Source organism: Petromyzon marinus, unplaced genomic scaffold (genome assembly GCF_048934315.1).
Source record: "Petromyzon marinus isolate PM22_M1 ecotype Great Lakes invasive population unplaced genomic scaffold, UKy_Petmar_22M1.pri1.0 PM_G_Scaffold_11, whole genome shotgun sequence".
NCBI lineage: Eukaryota > Metazoa > Chordata > Hyperoartia > Petromyzontiformes > Petromyzontidae > Petromyzon > Petromyzon marinus.
The window spans coordinates 1,620,508-1,637,123 of record NW_027422662.1 but is presented as its reverse complement, the minus strand read 5'-3'; the positions used below and the strand labels follow the sequence as shown (position 1 = coordinate 1,637,123).

Genomic DNA, 16,616 nt, shown 5'->3' with positions numbered 1-16,616 from the left:
GCACTGTTCGGATCCCGCGTCTGCGTAGCCGTACTAGAGCCCCCGACCGTTTACCCCTTGGGCGGCGTTTCGCTGCTTGAGCAAAGCCTAGCGCGGCATTGACAAGAATGCCTACTAATTCTGCCGCTGGAAGCAGAAAAGTAGGAATTAAATCCACAGGAGTTGTTTCCCTGATATTTAAAAGTTCGTCTCTTGTTAAAGAACTCCGAAAATCTTGGCAAAACACTGAATTGACAGACAAAACAAGACAAAACAGGGCGCACCGACCGGCTGAGGCTACTATCATCGGCGCCATCTTCGCACCAGCACGGGTGTATTGAACAGCAGGCCCCTCTCACCAGCACGGGTGTGCTGAACAGTAGGCCCCTCTCACCAGCACGGGTGTGCTGAACAGCAGGCCCCTCTCACCAGCACGGGTGTGTTAAAACAGCAGGCCCCACTCACCAGCACGGGTGTGTTAAACAGCAGGCCCCTCTCACCAGCACGGGTGTGTTGAACAGCAGGCCCGTCTCACCAGCACGGGTGTGCTGAACAGTAGGCCCCTCTCACCAGCACGGGTGTGTTGAACAGCAGGCCCCTCTCACCAGCACGGGTGTACTGAACAGTAGGCCCCTCAACACGGGTGTGCTGAACAGCAGGCCTCTCTCACCAGCACGGGTGTGCTGAACAGCAGGCCCCTCAACAGCAGGCCCCTCTCACCAGCACGGGTGTGCTGAACAGCAGACCCCTCAACACGGGTGTGCTGAACAGCAGGCCTCTCTCACCAGCACGGGTTTGCTGAACAGCAGGCCCCTCTCACCAACACGGATGTGATGAACAGCAGGCCCCTCTCACCAGCACGGGTGTGCTGAACAGCAGGCCCCTCAACAGCAGGCCTCTCTCACCAGCGCAGGTGTGCTGAACAGCAGGCCTCTCAACAGCAGGCCTCTCTCACCAGCAAGGGTGTGCTGAACAGCAGGCCCCTCAACACGGGTGTACTGAACAGCAGGCCTCTCTCACAAGCACGGGTGTGATGAACAGCAGGCCTCTCAACAGCAGGCCTCTCTCACCAGCACGGGTGTGATGAACAGCAGGCCTCTCTCACCAGCACGAGTGTGTTGAACAGCAAGCCCCTCTCAAGACAAAACTGGATAAAACAGGGCGCACCAACCGGCCGAGGCTGCCATCATCGGGGCCATGAACTCTGTCCTAGTGGTCTTCCCCCCATGTGTACTGTCGCCTGCTGACGTATGTACTGCCGTACACTGTATTTATAACTTTCAGTCGGCAGACGGCGCTATTACGCTACATTTGGAATGTGCTAACCCAGCGGCCCCCACCCTTTTTGGCACCAGGGACCGGTTTCGTGGAAGACAATTTTTTTCACGGACCGGGGGAGGGGGGGGGTTCATCATTGGGTCTTTCCCCCTTTTCAAAGAAGCTCTCCAGCGACGTTTGTTTATTACACATTGTGGCTACTAGGGGGTTAGAGCTTGTGGGCTTTATACCAACACTGTGACTGAGACAAGTGCGCAGTGCGGGAAAGAGGCGCGGACGGAAGTGGTAAATAATAAAATAATGGGGGCGGGCCACACGCGGACTCACTGCTCACCTCCTGCTGCTGTGCGGCCCGGTTCCTAACAGGGGGTTGGGGGCCCCTGTGCTAACCCACCAAGCAGGGTAGGTAAGCATTCGTGAGATTCGATATTTCAGAGTCTGTATTTGTGGCGTCCATTGCATTAAGACGGGCAAAGTGCGTGTAATTTGGAGACGGACAAAGGCATCTCGGGGATCACAGATAGCTTGGTGGTGATGGCTATGCTGTATGTAGCCTCTAATCCAGCACCGCAGAGGCAGTGAGGGTGGCTGGACCGCACACGTTTTGCGAAAATCCCTTCCCATGGACGTCGAGGTGCCACTCCCCGGCACGCCGGAAGAAGGCAGTACAGCAAAGTGCAGACTAAATATTGTAGATCCCTTCTGTATGCGTGTATGTTGAACTTCTTTTGCACGGTACGGAGCCAATTGTGCAAATTGGAGGGATCAACACTCATTAACTTAATTTGCAGAGGACTGCAGAGCTTGGCTAATTGTTGGTGTTGGCTCACAGCCTGTATGCCTGAGGTTCCTCAGCGATGGTGAGATGCAATTTGCAATGAATGATGATGCGATATGAAACTAAACATGAGTATTATCAATAGGTGATGTTTTAGTGCGTTAAACGGTGGCTGGATCACACGCACTCAGAGGTTCTGATTTGTAATCATCTTGAAAAGCGTGTTACTAAATTTCTGCCAGTAGATGAAGGCGCTATTTTAGTTAGTATTGGCGATGTAATGCGGGTTAAAGCTTGCGCACAAATTGGAGGCTTTGGAAGATAAGCCTATAGAGGTGTTTCACGATAACATGCCATGTCACTTTCATGCAGTAGAGAAGCAGCAGCTCGCCTGCGTTTAAGTGACTCGGTACAATGGTGAGCACAATGCTTGATAAGTAGGGACGTGCTCACCCAGCCATGGATAGAACTAAATAATGAAGCAATTCTGCTGGAGCTTTTCTTTTGTTGGCGGCAGGCTACCTATCTGTAATACCCAATTCTGACGTGGCATTGTGCTTGCCACTCACCCCTTCATGTGCCATGCCGGCCTGTTAAGGCTATATGGGGGATCTTTGTGTTTGTGGAGAGAGTGAAGAGTTTTCCATACCTGGGCAGTGTGCTCATGACCAGCTCCGGTTTGACAACAGAGGTCTCATTCCGAATCAGTCAAGCGGCATTAACTTTCCATCAGTTGCGTAAAGCTACCTGGTCTGTCACTCCCTATGAAGCTTCGGATCTTCTCGGCCAGTCATGCCCTCCCTTCTCTACGCTTGCAAAATGTAAACCCCCCTAAAGGAAAATCTTCCCTGGTTAGAAACATTTAGGCTGGCCTGCCTAAGATCCATCCTGGGTTTAACCAGGCTGGATTGTGTGAGGAGCTCACAGATCTTTAAAAGATCTGGACAAAATCCCATCGGTGAGCTCCTCTGGCAGGCAAGGTTGCATTAGTTGGGTCATGTAGCCCACATGCCTAAACAGCTTTTGTTCAGCCAGATAGAGGGGGCTAAACGAGAAGAGATGGAGTGATGTGGTACAAGAGGATGTGGAGCTGAGTAGACTGGTACCAGTGGTGTCTAGATCGGCCGAATTGGAGGAGGCTCGTGAATGCTGCTGCTGGGCAATTGGGTGGCTGAAGCACAGCAAGTTGGCACAGTACGGGGCACAGGTGGTGCATCGGCCATTCATTTCAGTCAGTGGACCCCTGGCACCTGGGTCTGCCCCATAACCTCCTACCAGTGGGCCTTCGACACTTCACGTGGCCTCAACATGCACATAGCCTGGCACAAGCGATGTGGTGAGGTCACCGCCACTTAGTGGCGAATGGCGGTTGTTGTGTCGACCTGTATGGGTGGTCTGTGTAATGTAAAGGAAGTGTTTTTGGCGGCCGCAAAGTCCTAAACTTTTTAATGAAAAACAAATGGAACAGGTTCCCTCTTGTGAACAGCACTTACTCCAACACAACATTGAGACATAACGCGCACCACGGTAACTCCTGGGTCGGCCGCAGCGAGATTCTAAACGGCAAACCCCTCTGTGCCGTCACGAGCGCCGCCACCACCGACCTGTCCCCCCTCCCCCGAACGCCAACGACGACACCTGGTAACCTACCCGCTGGAAAAAATTAACGGTGCTCAAGCGGTAAATGTCATGGGTTTACTCTCCAGCACGCAAATCGGCGGGGTCGAAAGCGGGAGCTCATCGGCCACGGTTTATAGCAGCAGCTGTCAGAGTCGGGATCGAACCCACGACCTCCTGTAGACCGGGTGAGGTAGTTAACATCTCATAGCCACTGTGGTGATGATGATGATGATGAGAGAGTGAGAGAGACGCAAGCTCCAAATATACGGCAGCAGCTGTCAGAATTGGGATCGCACCTACAACCTCCTGTAGGGCTGCACGGATTCCTCCAGTATAGACAAAAGTTTCTGATGGATGTGAAAGTGACGTAACCCTGTGAGCCCCACCCGGCACGGCCAATGGGAGACGTTTGTCACGTGAACGGAGTGCGGTCGTTCAGTTACTGCCGCTGGTGGTGATCACCAAGCGGGACGTCAAACTCCACTGTCAACGTTGTGGGTTTGCTCTCCCAGAACACAATTGGTGTGCGCTAAAGTAGTAACGAATTGAAACTATTAAACTCAACAAATTTATTTTTCATTTTACCAGGCCGAGGACCCACCGACCCACGCAGCTATTTTCATAAGCGACCTGGCCATCACAAACGATAGCTCAATGACGCGGCGTTATCGTCGTCGTCGTGCGTGAGAATCTCCAGCGAGCGGCTCTCCGAACACAACTGACGGGGGCGACGAGGCGCGCGCTCGCACGCGTGGACCCCGTGACGCTTGTGCACGACGTGGTTTTTTGTATTTGTTTGTCGCTGTAACGTTTTTACCCCGGGGCCCCCGACCAGAAGTCTGTGGGAAAAGAGCTTCACAGCTTGTCGGATTCCTACCTCCAGCGTAAATAAATATTTCCGATTCGGATTCCGTTTGCGCTCAGAGGAGGCAATCGACTGGCGGTGACGACGAGAGGCTCCTGCCAAGCGCCACAGGGTAGTAGGCAGATGACCTGCGGGCAGCGTTAAGACCACAGGAATCTGATGAGCGGTGAGGCCAGTGGGCGAGGTCCTTTTTGCGTCGTTTTTTTTCCCCACGAGTTTTTTTTTTGGGGAACCCCTTGCGACCGCATTGGAGGGCGAGGAGGCGGGCGCGAAGGGAAGGACTCTCGCGTTGTTACCGGGGGGAGGTCACTTCCTGGCTCCGGTCACCGCGGCTTTGGCGGGGAAGGGGAAGCGGAGGAAGCCGTCGGATTGCGGCGACCTGCCCGGGGGGCTGCCGTCGAAAAACAACGGCCTCGGCGCAAACTCCGTCCCCTCAGGGCGGCAGCACGGAGGCGTCTTCATCATCCAGCTCCACGCGTTTCCCTCCGCGCCTTGCGATGTTCGCGGGGTCGACGTCTCTGCTACAGGGGGGGGGGGGTGGGGGAAAAAATTACATTACGTACAAAACGTCACCGTATGAACCTATCCCCATTTTCCCTGCTTGGTCGGTTCCTAACAAAGTTCAAACATATCATTACCAGAGTTGTTTCTTTTCGTTTGCATTTTTGACTGCTTGTGTTGTGGTTATTGCAAACATGATTCCTTGTATAAAGGTGTCAGTTTTTGTTGTGCCAGCCAAAAGGGTAAAAACCTATTCCTATATCTTGTTACTGGCAAAGGAGGTCTCATAATGTAAAGGTTTACCCCGAGCCCTCAATACTCCCTGATGGTGCGCTGTTTTTGAGTTGTACGCCTTTTGGCGTCTTCTGGTCCAACACCAGTGGAGACTAGGCTCTAAGAAAAGCCGTCTCGGGTGTGGACCAATCAAATTCAAGGACAGTGCATATTATTATCAGAGTTGTCTCTTTTGTTTGCATTTTGACTGCTTGTGTTGTGGTTATTGCAAACATGATGCCTTGAATAAAGGTGTCAGTTTTTGTGCCAGCTAAAAGGGTAAAAACCTATTACTAAAGTTCAAACGGCCCTACCGAATCTCACTATGAATGGCGAGGACGCCGCGCCGTTCAGAGCCTCCTCCTCCTCAGCGCGTCTCCCCTCGTCGATAGCGGAGAATCGCAGGCGGAGGCGATCGTAGGAAACCTGCAGTTTCTTCTGCTCCCGGTCCCTCTCCAGCAGTTTCTCGGCAGCCTCGTTGTACCTCTTCTTGAACTTGGCCAGCTCGCTCTTAGCAAGCGAGAACTGCCGCTTCAGAGTGGCGACCTCCGTGACCTTGTTCTGGATCTCCTGCTTGAAGCGGTCCTCAGACTGCACCCTGAGCCTCTTTGATTTCACGGCCAAGTGTTCCTGATACAGTCTCTCCTGGTGCACCTGCGAGATGGAAAATTTGATTAAACGTATTTTTTATCGGTTAAAGAGCCGTACGCGCAAGGGGACTTACGTGTAGAAGAATAACTCGGTTAGCGAAGCCTCTGGGAATGACGAAGCTCCAAAAAAAATTCGAAAGAATGAAAAACAAATATTCATAATTTTCAATTTAAAGCTTTCGTGACTGCAGGGATTCATCTTCTGGGTTCTTTCGGTAAAGTCACCACGTAGAATTGAGATAAAAAAATAAAACAGAATTTATTCTGTAATAAAAATTAAAATAATAATAACATAATAAATTCTGTTATTATTTTTATTATTTTATCTCCATTCTACGTGACTTTACCGAAAGAACCCAGCAGGAGAAAAATATTCATAAATCACGCAAATTAATTCAAGAGTGACATCTTAAACGCTGTACATGTTCTAAGTAGTGCCACCGATAATAGACGGACTAAATATTAACTGCGTCATTCCAATGGTGCTCGCTAAATAAAGAAATGCCTCCAAGTCTTTTTGTCTCCGAGTTAGTCACTACTTATGTTTGGAGTTTGCACGTTCTCCCAGTGGCCGTGTGGATTTTCTCCAGGTCCTCTGATTTTTCCCTCCCAATGTTTAGAAACGACATCTAACGCGTTTTAGAGTATTTGACTGCTGTAAATTTCCACGTGATGATAACAGCCGCTTGGGTTGGGCTATCATTCGTGATGGCCAGGTCGCTTCTGCAAAAAAAAGAGGTTACGTAGCTCAGTGGGACTTTATCCGCTAAAATATAAAACATTTCAGTTTGTTACTTTTTAAAAATAAATTTTATTTTTATTTTTAAAAAGTCACCGATCCGTCGCCGATACCTGAAAGATCCAGAATGAAAGCGCCCGCGAACATATCTCCTGGATGACGTCCGGCCCTAGGCCCGCCAGCACCATGGACTTGTGCTCCTCGGGGGGGTTCAAGCAGACCCGCACCACGTCCAGGCTGCCGCGCGGCAAGGCGCCGCACGCCGGGCAGGCGGCCGCCCCCGTCTTGAACTCGCGTTCGCCGTCCTCGTCGCAAAAGAGATGCGAGCAGGAGGTGACCCAGGCGAAGTCGCCGACAATGCGCCGGCACTTCCTCAAGTTGCACACCAGAATTTGTTCGTGCGCCGACATTTCCTCCCCGCCTGACCACTGGCCCCGGGGGGTCGCCAGTTCTCCTGTTCCCAGTCGCCGCCGTTCTGGTTGAGGGAAACGAATCGCGGGTGAAACACGTTTTCGCATGGAGCGCGCGAAATGCGTTCGCGTTTTTTTTTTTGCGAGCTCCTGCCGTTTATTGACCGGCTCAGAGCTCCAGAGAGAGCACCGGGGTGCGGTCTCGTTCGTTAAGGGTGGCGAGAGATCTTGGTCAGCGTAATGACGGAAGCAAGTGAGGTAAAGTACGATGGCGAAGCAAACAGAAATCAGTTGGGAGAGCGACGGTTTTAGAGGATAAATTGCTGAGCAGGGGGAGTGTTCTGACCTGCGGTTTGGTGAGTGGGTGGATGAGTTTGTGGGTGAGTGAGCGAACTTGTAAGTGGCTGATGGGCTGGGTGTATGCACGTTGAACTTATTTCACACCGTACAGAGCGAACCTTGCTAATCGGAGGTACGGGTAGAGGACAAGAAACAAAACACAAAGACCAGTGCAAAAGAAATTAGTCTTCAATCTAGATGATTTTAAAATGCACAGTTTCAGTGGATTCCTAATAGCGGAAGGAAAATGGTTCCAGACGGACGCAGAAGCGCATCTGAAAGTGCGCAACGCTTGCCCAAAAACCTCTGCGAGGGTGAGTGTGTTGTGACCTGCAGGGTGGTGGGGTGAGTGGATGGGTTTCTGGGTGAGTGAACTTGTCAGTGGCTGACTGGTTCAGTGAGTGTCTTGTTGTGCCTGCAGTTTGGTGAGTGGGTGGGTGAGTTAGTGGGTGAGTGAGCCTGTGAGTGGCCGACTGGCTTTAGTGTGCTGTCGTGACCTGCAATGTGGTGAGTGGGTAAGTGGATGCGTGCGTGGGTGAGTGAGTGAACTAGTCAGTGGCTGGTTGGCTCAGTGAGTGTCTTGTTGTGCTTGCAGTTTGGTGAGTGGGTGCAAGTGAATTAGTGGGTGAGTGAGCCTGTCAGTGGCTGGCTGGCTTAGCGTGCTGTCGTAACCTTCAATGTGATGAGTGGGTGGTTGGATGAGTGAGTTAGTGGGTGAGGGAGCTTGTCAGTGGCTGACTAGCTGCGCGAATGTGCTGCTGTGACCTGCAGTGTGGTGGGTGAGTGAGTTAATGGGTGAGTGAGCTTGTCAGTGGCTGACTGGCTGTGTTGAGTCCTCACCACTTGAGATTGGGACGAATTGGGGAGGCCTTCGTTCCACAAGTCGATTGACAATGGCAGAGGATAATGACTGCATGCCACACTCAATGTGCCGTCTGTATTCATCCGTATTGTTAATGTATGAATACGCCTGTTGCTCAGGATAGCCCCACTGAGTCTCAACTCTTCTTCAGGAGGGGTCCTGCCAAGTTTGCACAAGAGGGGGCGATGTTGCTGTGATCCCTCCCACTGAGCCATTTCCAGGTAATCTTTTAGCTTTGGGATGTGGTTCTGGCAAGTACCAGTTCCACTGTGTTTGTGGGTTTAGCTATGGGAGGGAAACTCGGAGGAAACCAATGGAGATGACACACATGCCACTCTGTAGTACAGAGAATGATCACACAAACCATTGCCGGACAGCTGGGATCACTCCGTGTAGAGTGCTGTACAGTATCTAAATGTGTAGGGGCCATCCCTTTCGTGCGTACGCAAAAATCTGTCAAAACCTGACCCCGTACGCACGCGGACTTTTTACACACCCCCCCCCCCCACCTGCCTACGTACGTTCGCCTGACGCATCACCCCCCCCCACCCCCTAGAATCCTGTAGAACGGCCGATATGTAATCCACGCAGAAACGATCAATTATTAATATTAACGTGTTTAAGCAAACAGATAGTCCACCGCCGGCTGCATTATTATCGAGGCTTCAACCCCCCCCCCCCATTTCCTATGCGTACATTGTGAGTAGACCCCCCCATATGCAAGCGTACGCATTTTGGGTATCCCCCTCCATGACAACGAACTAAATGGATGGCCCCGTATCGGGAAAAATCGGAGGACCCTGAGACAAATCCACGCAATCAACATGGGGAGAGAGACGCAGACTCCAAATATACAGCAGCAGGAGCAAGCGTGGTCAGGGCCTGGGTGCGAACCGACGATCTCCTGTAGGCCAGGCGAGGATGTTAACATCTAGTCACCGTGATGATAACAGGCGAGGTAGTTAACATCTCCTAGTCACCGTGATGATAACAGGCGAGGTAGTTAACATCTCCTAGTCACCTTGATGACAACAGGCGAGGTAGCTAACATCTCCTAGTCACCGTGATGATAACAGGCGAGGTAGTTAACATCTCCTAGTCACCGTGATGATAACAGGCGAGGTAGTTAACATCTCCTAGTCACCTTGATGACAACAGGCGAGGTAGTTAACATCTCCTAGTCACGGTGATGATGACAGGCGAGGTAGTTAACATCTCCTAGTCACCGTGATGATAACAGGCGAGGTAGTTAACATCTCCTAGTCACCGTGATGATAACAGGCGAGGTAGTTAACATCTCCTAGTCACCGTGATGACGACAGGCGAGGTAGTTAACATCTCCTAGTCACCGTGATGACAACAGGCGAGGTAGATAACATCTCCTAGTCACCATGATGATAACAGGCGAGGTAGTTAACATCTCCTAGTCACCGTGATGACGACAGGCGAGGTAGTTAACATCTCCTAGTCACCTTGATGACAACAGGCGAGGTAGTTAACATCTCCTAGTCACCGTGATGATAACAGGCGAGGTAGTTAACATCTCCTAGTCACCGTGATGACAGGCGAGGTAGTTAACATCTCCTAGTCACCTTGATGACAACAGGTGAGGTAGTTAACATCTCCTAGTTACCGTGATGATAACAGGCGAGGTAGTTAACATCTCCTAGTCACCGTGATTATGACAGGTGAGGTAGTTAACATCTCCTAGTCACCGTGATGACAGGCGAGGTAGTTAACATCTCCTAGTCACCGTGATGATAACAGGCGAGGTAGTTAACATCTCCTAGTCACCGTGATGATGACAGGCGAGGTAGTTAACATCTCCTAGTCACCTTGATGACAACAGGCGAGGTAGTTAACATCTCCTAGTCACCGTGATGATGACAGGCGAGGTAGTTAACATCTCCTAGTCACCGTGATGATGACAGGCGAGGTAGTTAACATCTCCTAGTCACCGTGATGATGACAGGCGAGGTAGTTAACATCTCCTAGTCACCGTGATGATGACAGGCGAGGTAGTTAACATCTCCTAGTCACCGTGATGATAACAGGCGAGGTAGTTAACATCTCCTAGCACATTCCAAACCCTGCACAGCAATCGAATCGCTGGGGATGGGAGGGGGGGGTGTAAAACGTCGTATTTCCAAGCAAAGTAAAATGTTGTGGACCCCATGAGGCTGATGAAAGTTTCGCCCTCACGAAAGCGACGCTGGGTCGTGGCTCACAGGGCGATACCAAATAAAAAATAAAATAAATGAATTAAATCCATCGCCTCACAACTTTTTGAGGGTTTCCCGCGCTTTTTTTATTGTTTGTGTTTAGTGAGACACCACGTCTGAGGGTAACCCTCAGAGGGTAACCCTCAGACGTGGTGTCTCATCACTACTATGAGGCGACTTTTACTGGTAGGAAGGAAGATTGTAAACTGAGTGTACCAGCCTGCAATAGATGAATGTGTCCGTCCGTCCATCCCCTTTCAATACTCTAACGAAGTGAAATCTCGTGTGACTGTCATCCTTTATTTAACCACGTGAGTGACGTCATTGAGAGTCACTCTCTTGTCACTGTCATCCTTTGTTTAACCACGTGAGTGACGTCATTGAGAGTCACTCTCTTGTCACTGACATCCTTTATACTGGTAGTAGCGAAGATTGTAAACTGAGTGTACCAGCCTGCAATAGATTAATGTGTCCGTCCGTCCCCTTTCAATACTTTAACGAAGTGAAATCTCGTGCTGTTTGGGTGTAAAATCAGGAATAGACAGCGCAGAGACTTGACAAAATTCCAATGTTCCTACCAGCCCACCCTGCAGGGACCTGTTAACCCCTCCCCCCCCAGCGTGTAATATTGTTTTTGTTATTTATAAACACTCGGATTCCCGCACTTTTTATCGCTTGTTTCGTGACCTTCAAGGGGTGAGAAAAAATTAAGAACAAAAAACCCCCCTCAGACGTAGCAACTCCGAAGTCTTAAAAAAAAAGACGTGTAAAATTGTATTTATAATCAAACTACTCGGCAACGTAAAATAACAGCCCTCTGCTTGATATGAACCCCGAAGTGTTTAATGTGAGATATAGAAAAAAATATATAGTTTTGTGTTGTTTTTACCTCACAGCAATCCACACGCTCGGTGACGTCACCCTGCAGCTGCGCTCGTGACGTCACGGTGGGGGAGGGGGTTGAGGCACGCGTGACGTCACGGTGCGGGAGAGTGGTTGCGGGCGACCGTGTGACGTCTTTCGGTAAAGTCACCACCACGTAGAATGAGAATAAAATAATAAATTGATAAAATAACACAATAAAATTCTCACGACGTTTCGGCCACAACACAAGCGGCCTTCATCAGGTGAAGGGACAAGACTGTCTGGAGGACAGCGCTGGAGCGAACACAGCCAAGCTCAGACCGCGACCTTTAAGCTGTGTGAGAAGAAACAGAGCGCCTTGACAAAGGAATTAGCATAGAATTTAGCATTGAAATAGCTGAGTGATTAGCTAAATTCAATGCTAATTCCTTTGTCAAGGGGTGCCTCTGCGGATGTGTATGCTTTAACTTTAACATAGCCATTTCTGTGACCAGTCACAAGCTAATCACTCAGCTATTTCAATGCTAAATTATATGCTAATTCCTTTGTCAAGGCGCTTTGTTTCTTCTCACACAGCTTAAAGGTCGTGATCTGAGCGTGGCTGTGTTCGCTCCAGCGCTGTCCTCCAGACAGTCTCGTCCCTTCACCTGATGAAGGCCGCTTATGTTGTGGCCGAAACGTCGTGAGAATTTTATTGTGTTATTTTATTTTATCAAGCCTGTGTGTGTGAGAGTTTGTCAGTCTGTGTGAGTGTGAGATTGTCAGACTGTGTGTGTGTGAGATTGTCTGCCTGTGTGTGTGAGATTGTCAGTCTGTGTGAGTGTGAGATTGTCAGCCTGTGTGTGTGAGAGATTGTCAGTCTGTGTGTGTGAGAGATTGTCAGTCTGTGTGTGTGAGAGATTGTCAGTCTGTGTGAGTGTGAGATTGTCAGACTGTGTGTGTGTGAGATTGTCAGCCTGTGTGTGTGAGATTGTCAGCCTGTGTGTGTGGGTGAGATTGTCTGCCTGTGTGTGTGTTTGAGATTGTCAGTGTGTGTGTGTGAGATTGTCAGCCTGTGTGTGGGTGAGATTGTCTGCCTGTGTGTGTGTGTGAGATTGTCAGTGTGTGTGTGTGAGATTGTCTGCCTGTGTGTGAGATTGTCAGTCTGTGTGTGTGTGTGAGATTGTCAGCATGTGTGTGTGAGATTGTCAGTCTGTGTGTGTGTGAGAATGTCAGTGTGTGTGTGTGTGAGATTGTCAGTCTGTGTGTGTGTGAGATTGTCTGCCTGTGTGTGTGAGATTATCAGTCTGTGTGTGTGAGATTGTATGCCTGTGAGTGTGAGATTATCAGTCTGTGTGTGTGAGATTGTCTGCCTGTGTGTGTGTGTGAGATTGTCTGCCTGTGTGTGTGAGATTGTCTGCCTGTGTGTGTGAGATTGTCTGCCTGTGTGTGTGGGTGAGATTGTCTGCCTGTGTGTGTGTGAGGTTGTCAGTGTGTGTGTGTGTGAGATTGTCTGCCTGTGTGTGTGTGAGGTTGTCTGCCTATGTGTGTGTGAGAGATTGTCAGTGTGTGTGAGATTGTCAGCCTGTGTGAGTGTGAGATTGTCAGCCTGTGTGTGTGTGAGAGATTGTCAGTGTGTGTGTGTGTGAGATTGTCAGCCTGTGTGTGTGTGTGTGTGAGATTGTCAGTCTCTGTGTGTGTGAGATTGTCAGTGTGTGTGTGTGAGATTGTCTGCCTGTGTGTGTGTGAGATTGTCAGTGTGTGTGTGTGTGAGATTGTCTGCCTGTGTGTGTGTGAGATTGTCAGTGTGTGTGAGTGTGAGGTTGTCAGTGTGTGAGTTTGTCAGTGTGTGTGTGAGGTTGTCAGTATGTGAGTGTGAGGTTGTCAGTGTGTGAGTGTGAGATTGTCAGTGTGTGTGAGGTTGTCAGTGTGTGAGTGTGAGGTTGTCAGTGTGTGAGTGTGAGGTCAGTGTGTGAGTGTGAGATTGTCAGTGTGTGTGAGTGTGAGGTTGTCAGTGTGTGAGGTTGTCAGTGTGTGAGTGTGAGGTTGTCAGTGTGTGTGTGTGAGATTGTCAGCCTGTGTGTGTGTGAGGTTGTCAGTGTGTGTGAGTGTGAGGTTGTCAGTGTGTGAGTGTGAGGTTGTCAGTGTGTGTGAGGTTGTCAGTGTGTGTGAGTGTGAGGTTGTCAGTGTGTGTGTGAGTTTGTCAGTGTGTGTGAGGTTGTCAGTGTGTGTGTGTGTGTGAGTGAGGTTGTCAGTGTGTAAGTGTGAGGTTGTCAGTGTATGTGTGTGAGTGTGAGGTTGTCAGTGTGTGTGTGTGAGTGTGAGGTTGTCAGTGTGTGTGTGTGTGAGGTTGTCAGTGTGTGTGTGTGAGTGTGAGGTTGTCAGTGTGTGTGTGAGGTTGTCAGTGTGTGAGTGTGAGGTTGTCAGTGTGTGAGTGTGAGGTTGTCAGTGTGTGTGAGTGTGAGGTTGTCAGTGTGTGTGTGAGTTTGTCAGTGTGTGTGAGGTTGTCAGTGTGTGTGTGTGAGTGAGGTTGTCAATGTGTAAGTGTGAGGTTGTCAGTGTGTGTGTGTGTGTGAGGTTGTCAGTGTGTGAGGTTGTCAGTGTGTGAGTGTGAGGTTGTCAGTGTGTGTGAGTGTGAGGTTGTCAGTGTGTGTGTGAGGTTGTCAGTGTGTGTGTGTGAGGTTGTCAGTGTGTGTGTGTGAGTGTGAGGTTGTCAGTATGTGTGTGTGTGAGGTTGTCAGTGTGTGTGTGTGAGGGTGAGGTTGTCAGTGTGTCAGTGTGTGAGTGTGAGGTTGTCAGTGTGTGAGTGTGAGGTTGTCAGTGTGTGAGTGTGAGGTTGTCAGTGTGTGAGTGTGAGGGTGAGGTTGTCAGTGTGTGTGTGTGAGTGTGAGGTTGTCAGTGTGTGTGTGAGTGTGAGGTTGTCAGTGTGTGTGTGTGAGGGTGAGGTTGTCAGTGTGTGTGTGTGAGTGTGAGGTTGTCAGTGTGTGAGTGTGAGGGTGAGGTTGTCAGTGTGTGTGTGTGAGGTTGTCAGTGTGTGAGTGTGAGGTTGTCAGTGTGTGTGTGTGTGAGTGTGAGGTTGTCAGTGTGTGAGTGTGAGGGTGAGGTTGTCAGTGTGTGTGTGAGTTTGTCAGTGTGTGTGAGGTTGTCAGTGTGTGTGTGTGAGTGTGAGGTTGTCAGTGTGTGTGTGTGTGAGGTTGTCAGTGTGTGTGTGTGAGTGTGAGGTTGTCAGTGTGTGTGTGAGGTTGTCAGTGTGTGAGTGTGAGGTTGTCAGTGTGTGAGTGTGAGGTTGTCAGTGTGTGTGTGAGTTTGTCAGTGTGTGTGAGGTTGTCAGTGTGTGAGTGTGAGGTTGTCACAGTGTGTGAGTGTGAGGTTGTCAGTGTGTGAGTGTGAGGTTGTCAGTGTGTGTGAGTGTGAGGTTGTCAGTGTGTGTGTGAGTTTGTCAGTGTGTGTGAGGTTGTCAGTGTGTGTGTGTGAGTGAGGTTGTCAATGTGTAAGTGTGAGGTTGTCAGTGTGTGTGTGTGTGTGAGGTTGTCAGTGTGTGAGGTTGTCAGTGTGTGAGTGTGAGGTTGTCAGTGTGTGTGAGTGTGAGGTTGTCAGTGTGTGTGTGAGGTTGTCAGTGTGTGTGTGTGAGGTTGTCAGTGTGTGTGTGTGAGTGTGAGGTTGTCAGTATGTGTGTGTGTGAGGTTGTCAGTGTGTGTGTGTGAGGGTGAGGTTGTCAGTGTGTCAGTGTGTGAGTGTGAGGTTGTCAGTGTGTGTGTGAGTGTGAGGTTGTCAGTGTGTGTGTGTGAGGGTGAGGTTGTCAGTGTGTGTGTGAGTGTGAGGTTGTCAGTGTGTGAGTGTGAGGGTGAGGTTGTCAGTGTGTGTGTGTGAGGTTGTCAGTGTGTGAGTGTGAGGTTGTCAGTGTGTGTGAGTGTGAGGTTGTCAGTGTGTGAGTGTGAGGTTGTCACAGTGTGTGTGAGTGTGAAGTTGTCACAGTGTGTGTGAGTGTGAGGTTGTCACAGTGTGTGTGTGTGTGAGGTTGTCACAGTGTGTGAGTGTGAGGTTGTCACAGTGTGTGTGTGAGGTTGTCACAGTGTGTGTGTGTGTGAGGTTGTCACAGTGTGTGTGAGTGTGAGGTTGTCACAGTGTGTGTGAGTGTGAGGTTGTCACAGTGTGTGTGAGTGTGAGGTTGTCACAGTGTGAGTGTGAGTTTGTCAGTGTGTGTGTGTGAGTGTGAGGTTGTCAGTGTGTGTGTGATTGTGAGGTTGTCACAGTGTGTGAGTGAGTGTGAGGTTGTCAGTGTGTGTGAGTGTGAGGTTGTCACAGTGTGTGTGAGTGTGAGGTTGTCACTGTGTGTGAGTGTGAGGTTGTCACAGTGTGTGTGAGTGAGTGTGAGGTTGTCAGTGTGTGTGAGTGTGAGGTTGTCACAGTGTGTGTGAGTGTGAGGTTGTCACTGTGTGTGAGTGTGAGGTTGTCACAGTGTGTGTGTGTGAGTGTGAGGTTTTCAGTGTGTGTGAGGTTGTCACAGTGTGTGTGAGTGTGAGGTTGTCACAGTGTGTGTGTGAGTGTGAGGTTGTCACAGTGTGTGTGTGTGAGGTTGTCACAGTGTGTGTGAGTGTGAGGTTGTCAGTGTGTGTGAGGTTGTCAGTGTGTGTGAGTGTGAGGTTGTCACAGTGTGAGTGTGAGGTTGTCAGTGTGTGTGTGTGTGAGGTTGTCACAGTGTGTGTGAGTGTGAGGTTGTCACAGTGTGAGTGTGAGGTTGTCACTGACCCTGGTGAATCTTCGTCGTTGTCAAGGCCGCAGGCTTCACCTCCCTCACGACTCTCAAAATGGCGGCGAGCCAGGAGGGGGAGGAGCCAGAAAACTCTGCGTCACGTGGGAGGGGAGAAACTGAAACCTGATTGGCTCCAAGGCGGAGAGATTTTTATATTTTTTTACGGGAAAACTTTTTTCTTTTTAACCGTACGATGAATTTACAAAATTCACCATCAACAATAAAAACTCGCGTTGGTATTAGCGCGGTCTGATTAAAAAAATAAAAAAAGTTATTGGTTATGTAAATATTTATAAAACGCGGTAATATCAGAAATCTCATCTGAGTTACAAAAAAAATGACCCAAATGATATTCCGTATTCTTAGCTCTTTCGGTAGTCACGTTGAAGGGAAACAATAAAATAATAAAATATATATAAAACAATAAAAATTCTCACGACGTTTCGACCATAACACAAACGGTCGTCATCAGGTGTGTCGGTCCGCATCAATTTATTTATTTAT

General features: G+C 49.7%; 1 protein-coding gene across 1 annotated transcript; it reads right to left on the bottom strand.

The window, feature by feature from the left end:
• Positions 1 to 3,464: 3,464 nt before the first annotated feature.
• Positions 3,465 to 16,198, bottom strand: LOC142908922 (E3 ubiquitin-protein ligase CCNB1IP1-like). Its single transcript, XM_076059585.1, has 4 exons — positions 16,109 to 16,198; positions 6,797 to 7,158; positions 5,609 to 5,948; positions 3,465 to 5,041 (listed from the first exon to the last, which is right to left on the bottom strand). The coding sequence occupies exons 2-4, from the start codon at positions 7,091 to 7,093 to the stop codon at positions 4,827 to 4,829; spliced, it is 852 nt and encodes a 283-aa protein (XP_075915700.1). The 5' UTR covers positions 7,094 to 7,158; positions 16,109 to 16,198; the 3' UTR covers positions 3,465 to 4,826.
• Positions 16,199 to 16,616: the final 418 nt, after the last annotated feature.

Excerpts from the sequence above, each read along its gene's own strand:
- LOC142908922 (XM_076059585.1), bottom strand. The coding sequence starts at position 7,093 with ATGTCGGCGCACGAACAAATTCTGGTGTGCAACTTGAGGAAGTGCCGG. Across the intron at positions 5,949-6,796 it reads TTTCATTCTGGATCTTTCAG|GTGCACCAGGAGAGACTGTA; the intron begins GTATCGGCGACG and ends TCCATCTCGCAG. Across the intron at positions 5,042-5,608 it reads GCCATTCATAGTGAGATTCG|CAGAGACGTCGACCCCGCGA; the intron begins GTAGGGCCGTTT and ends CCCCCCCTGTAG.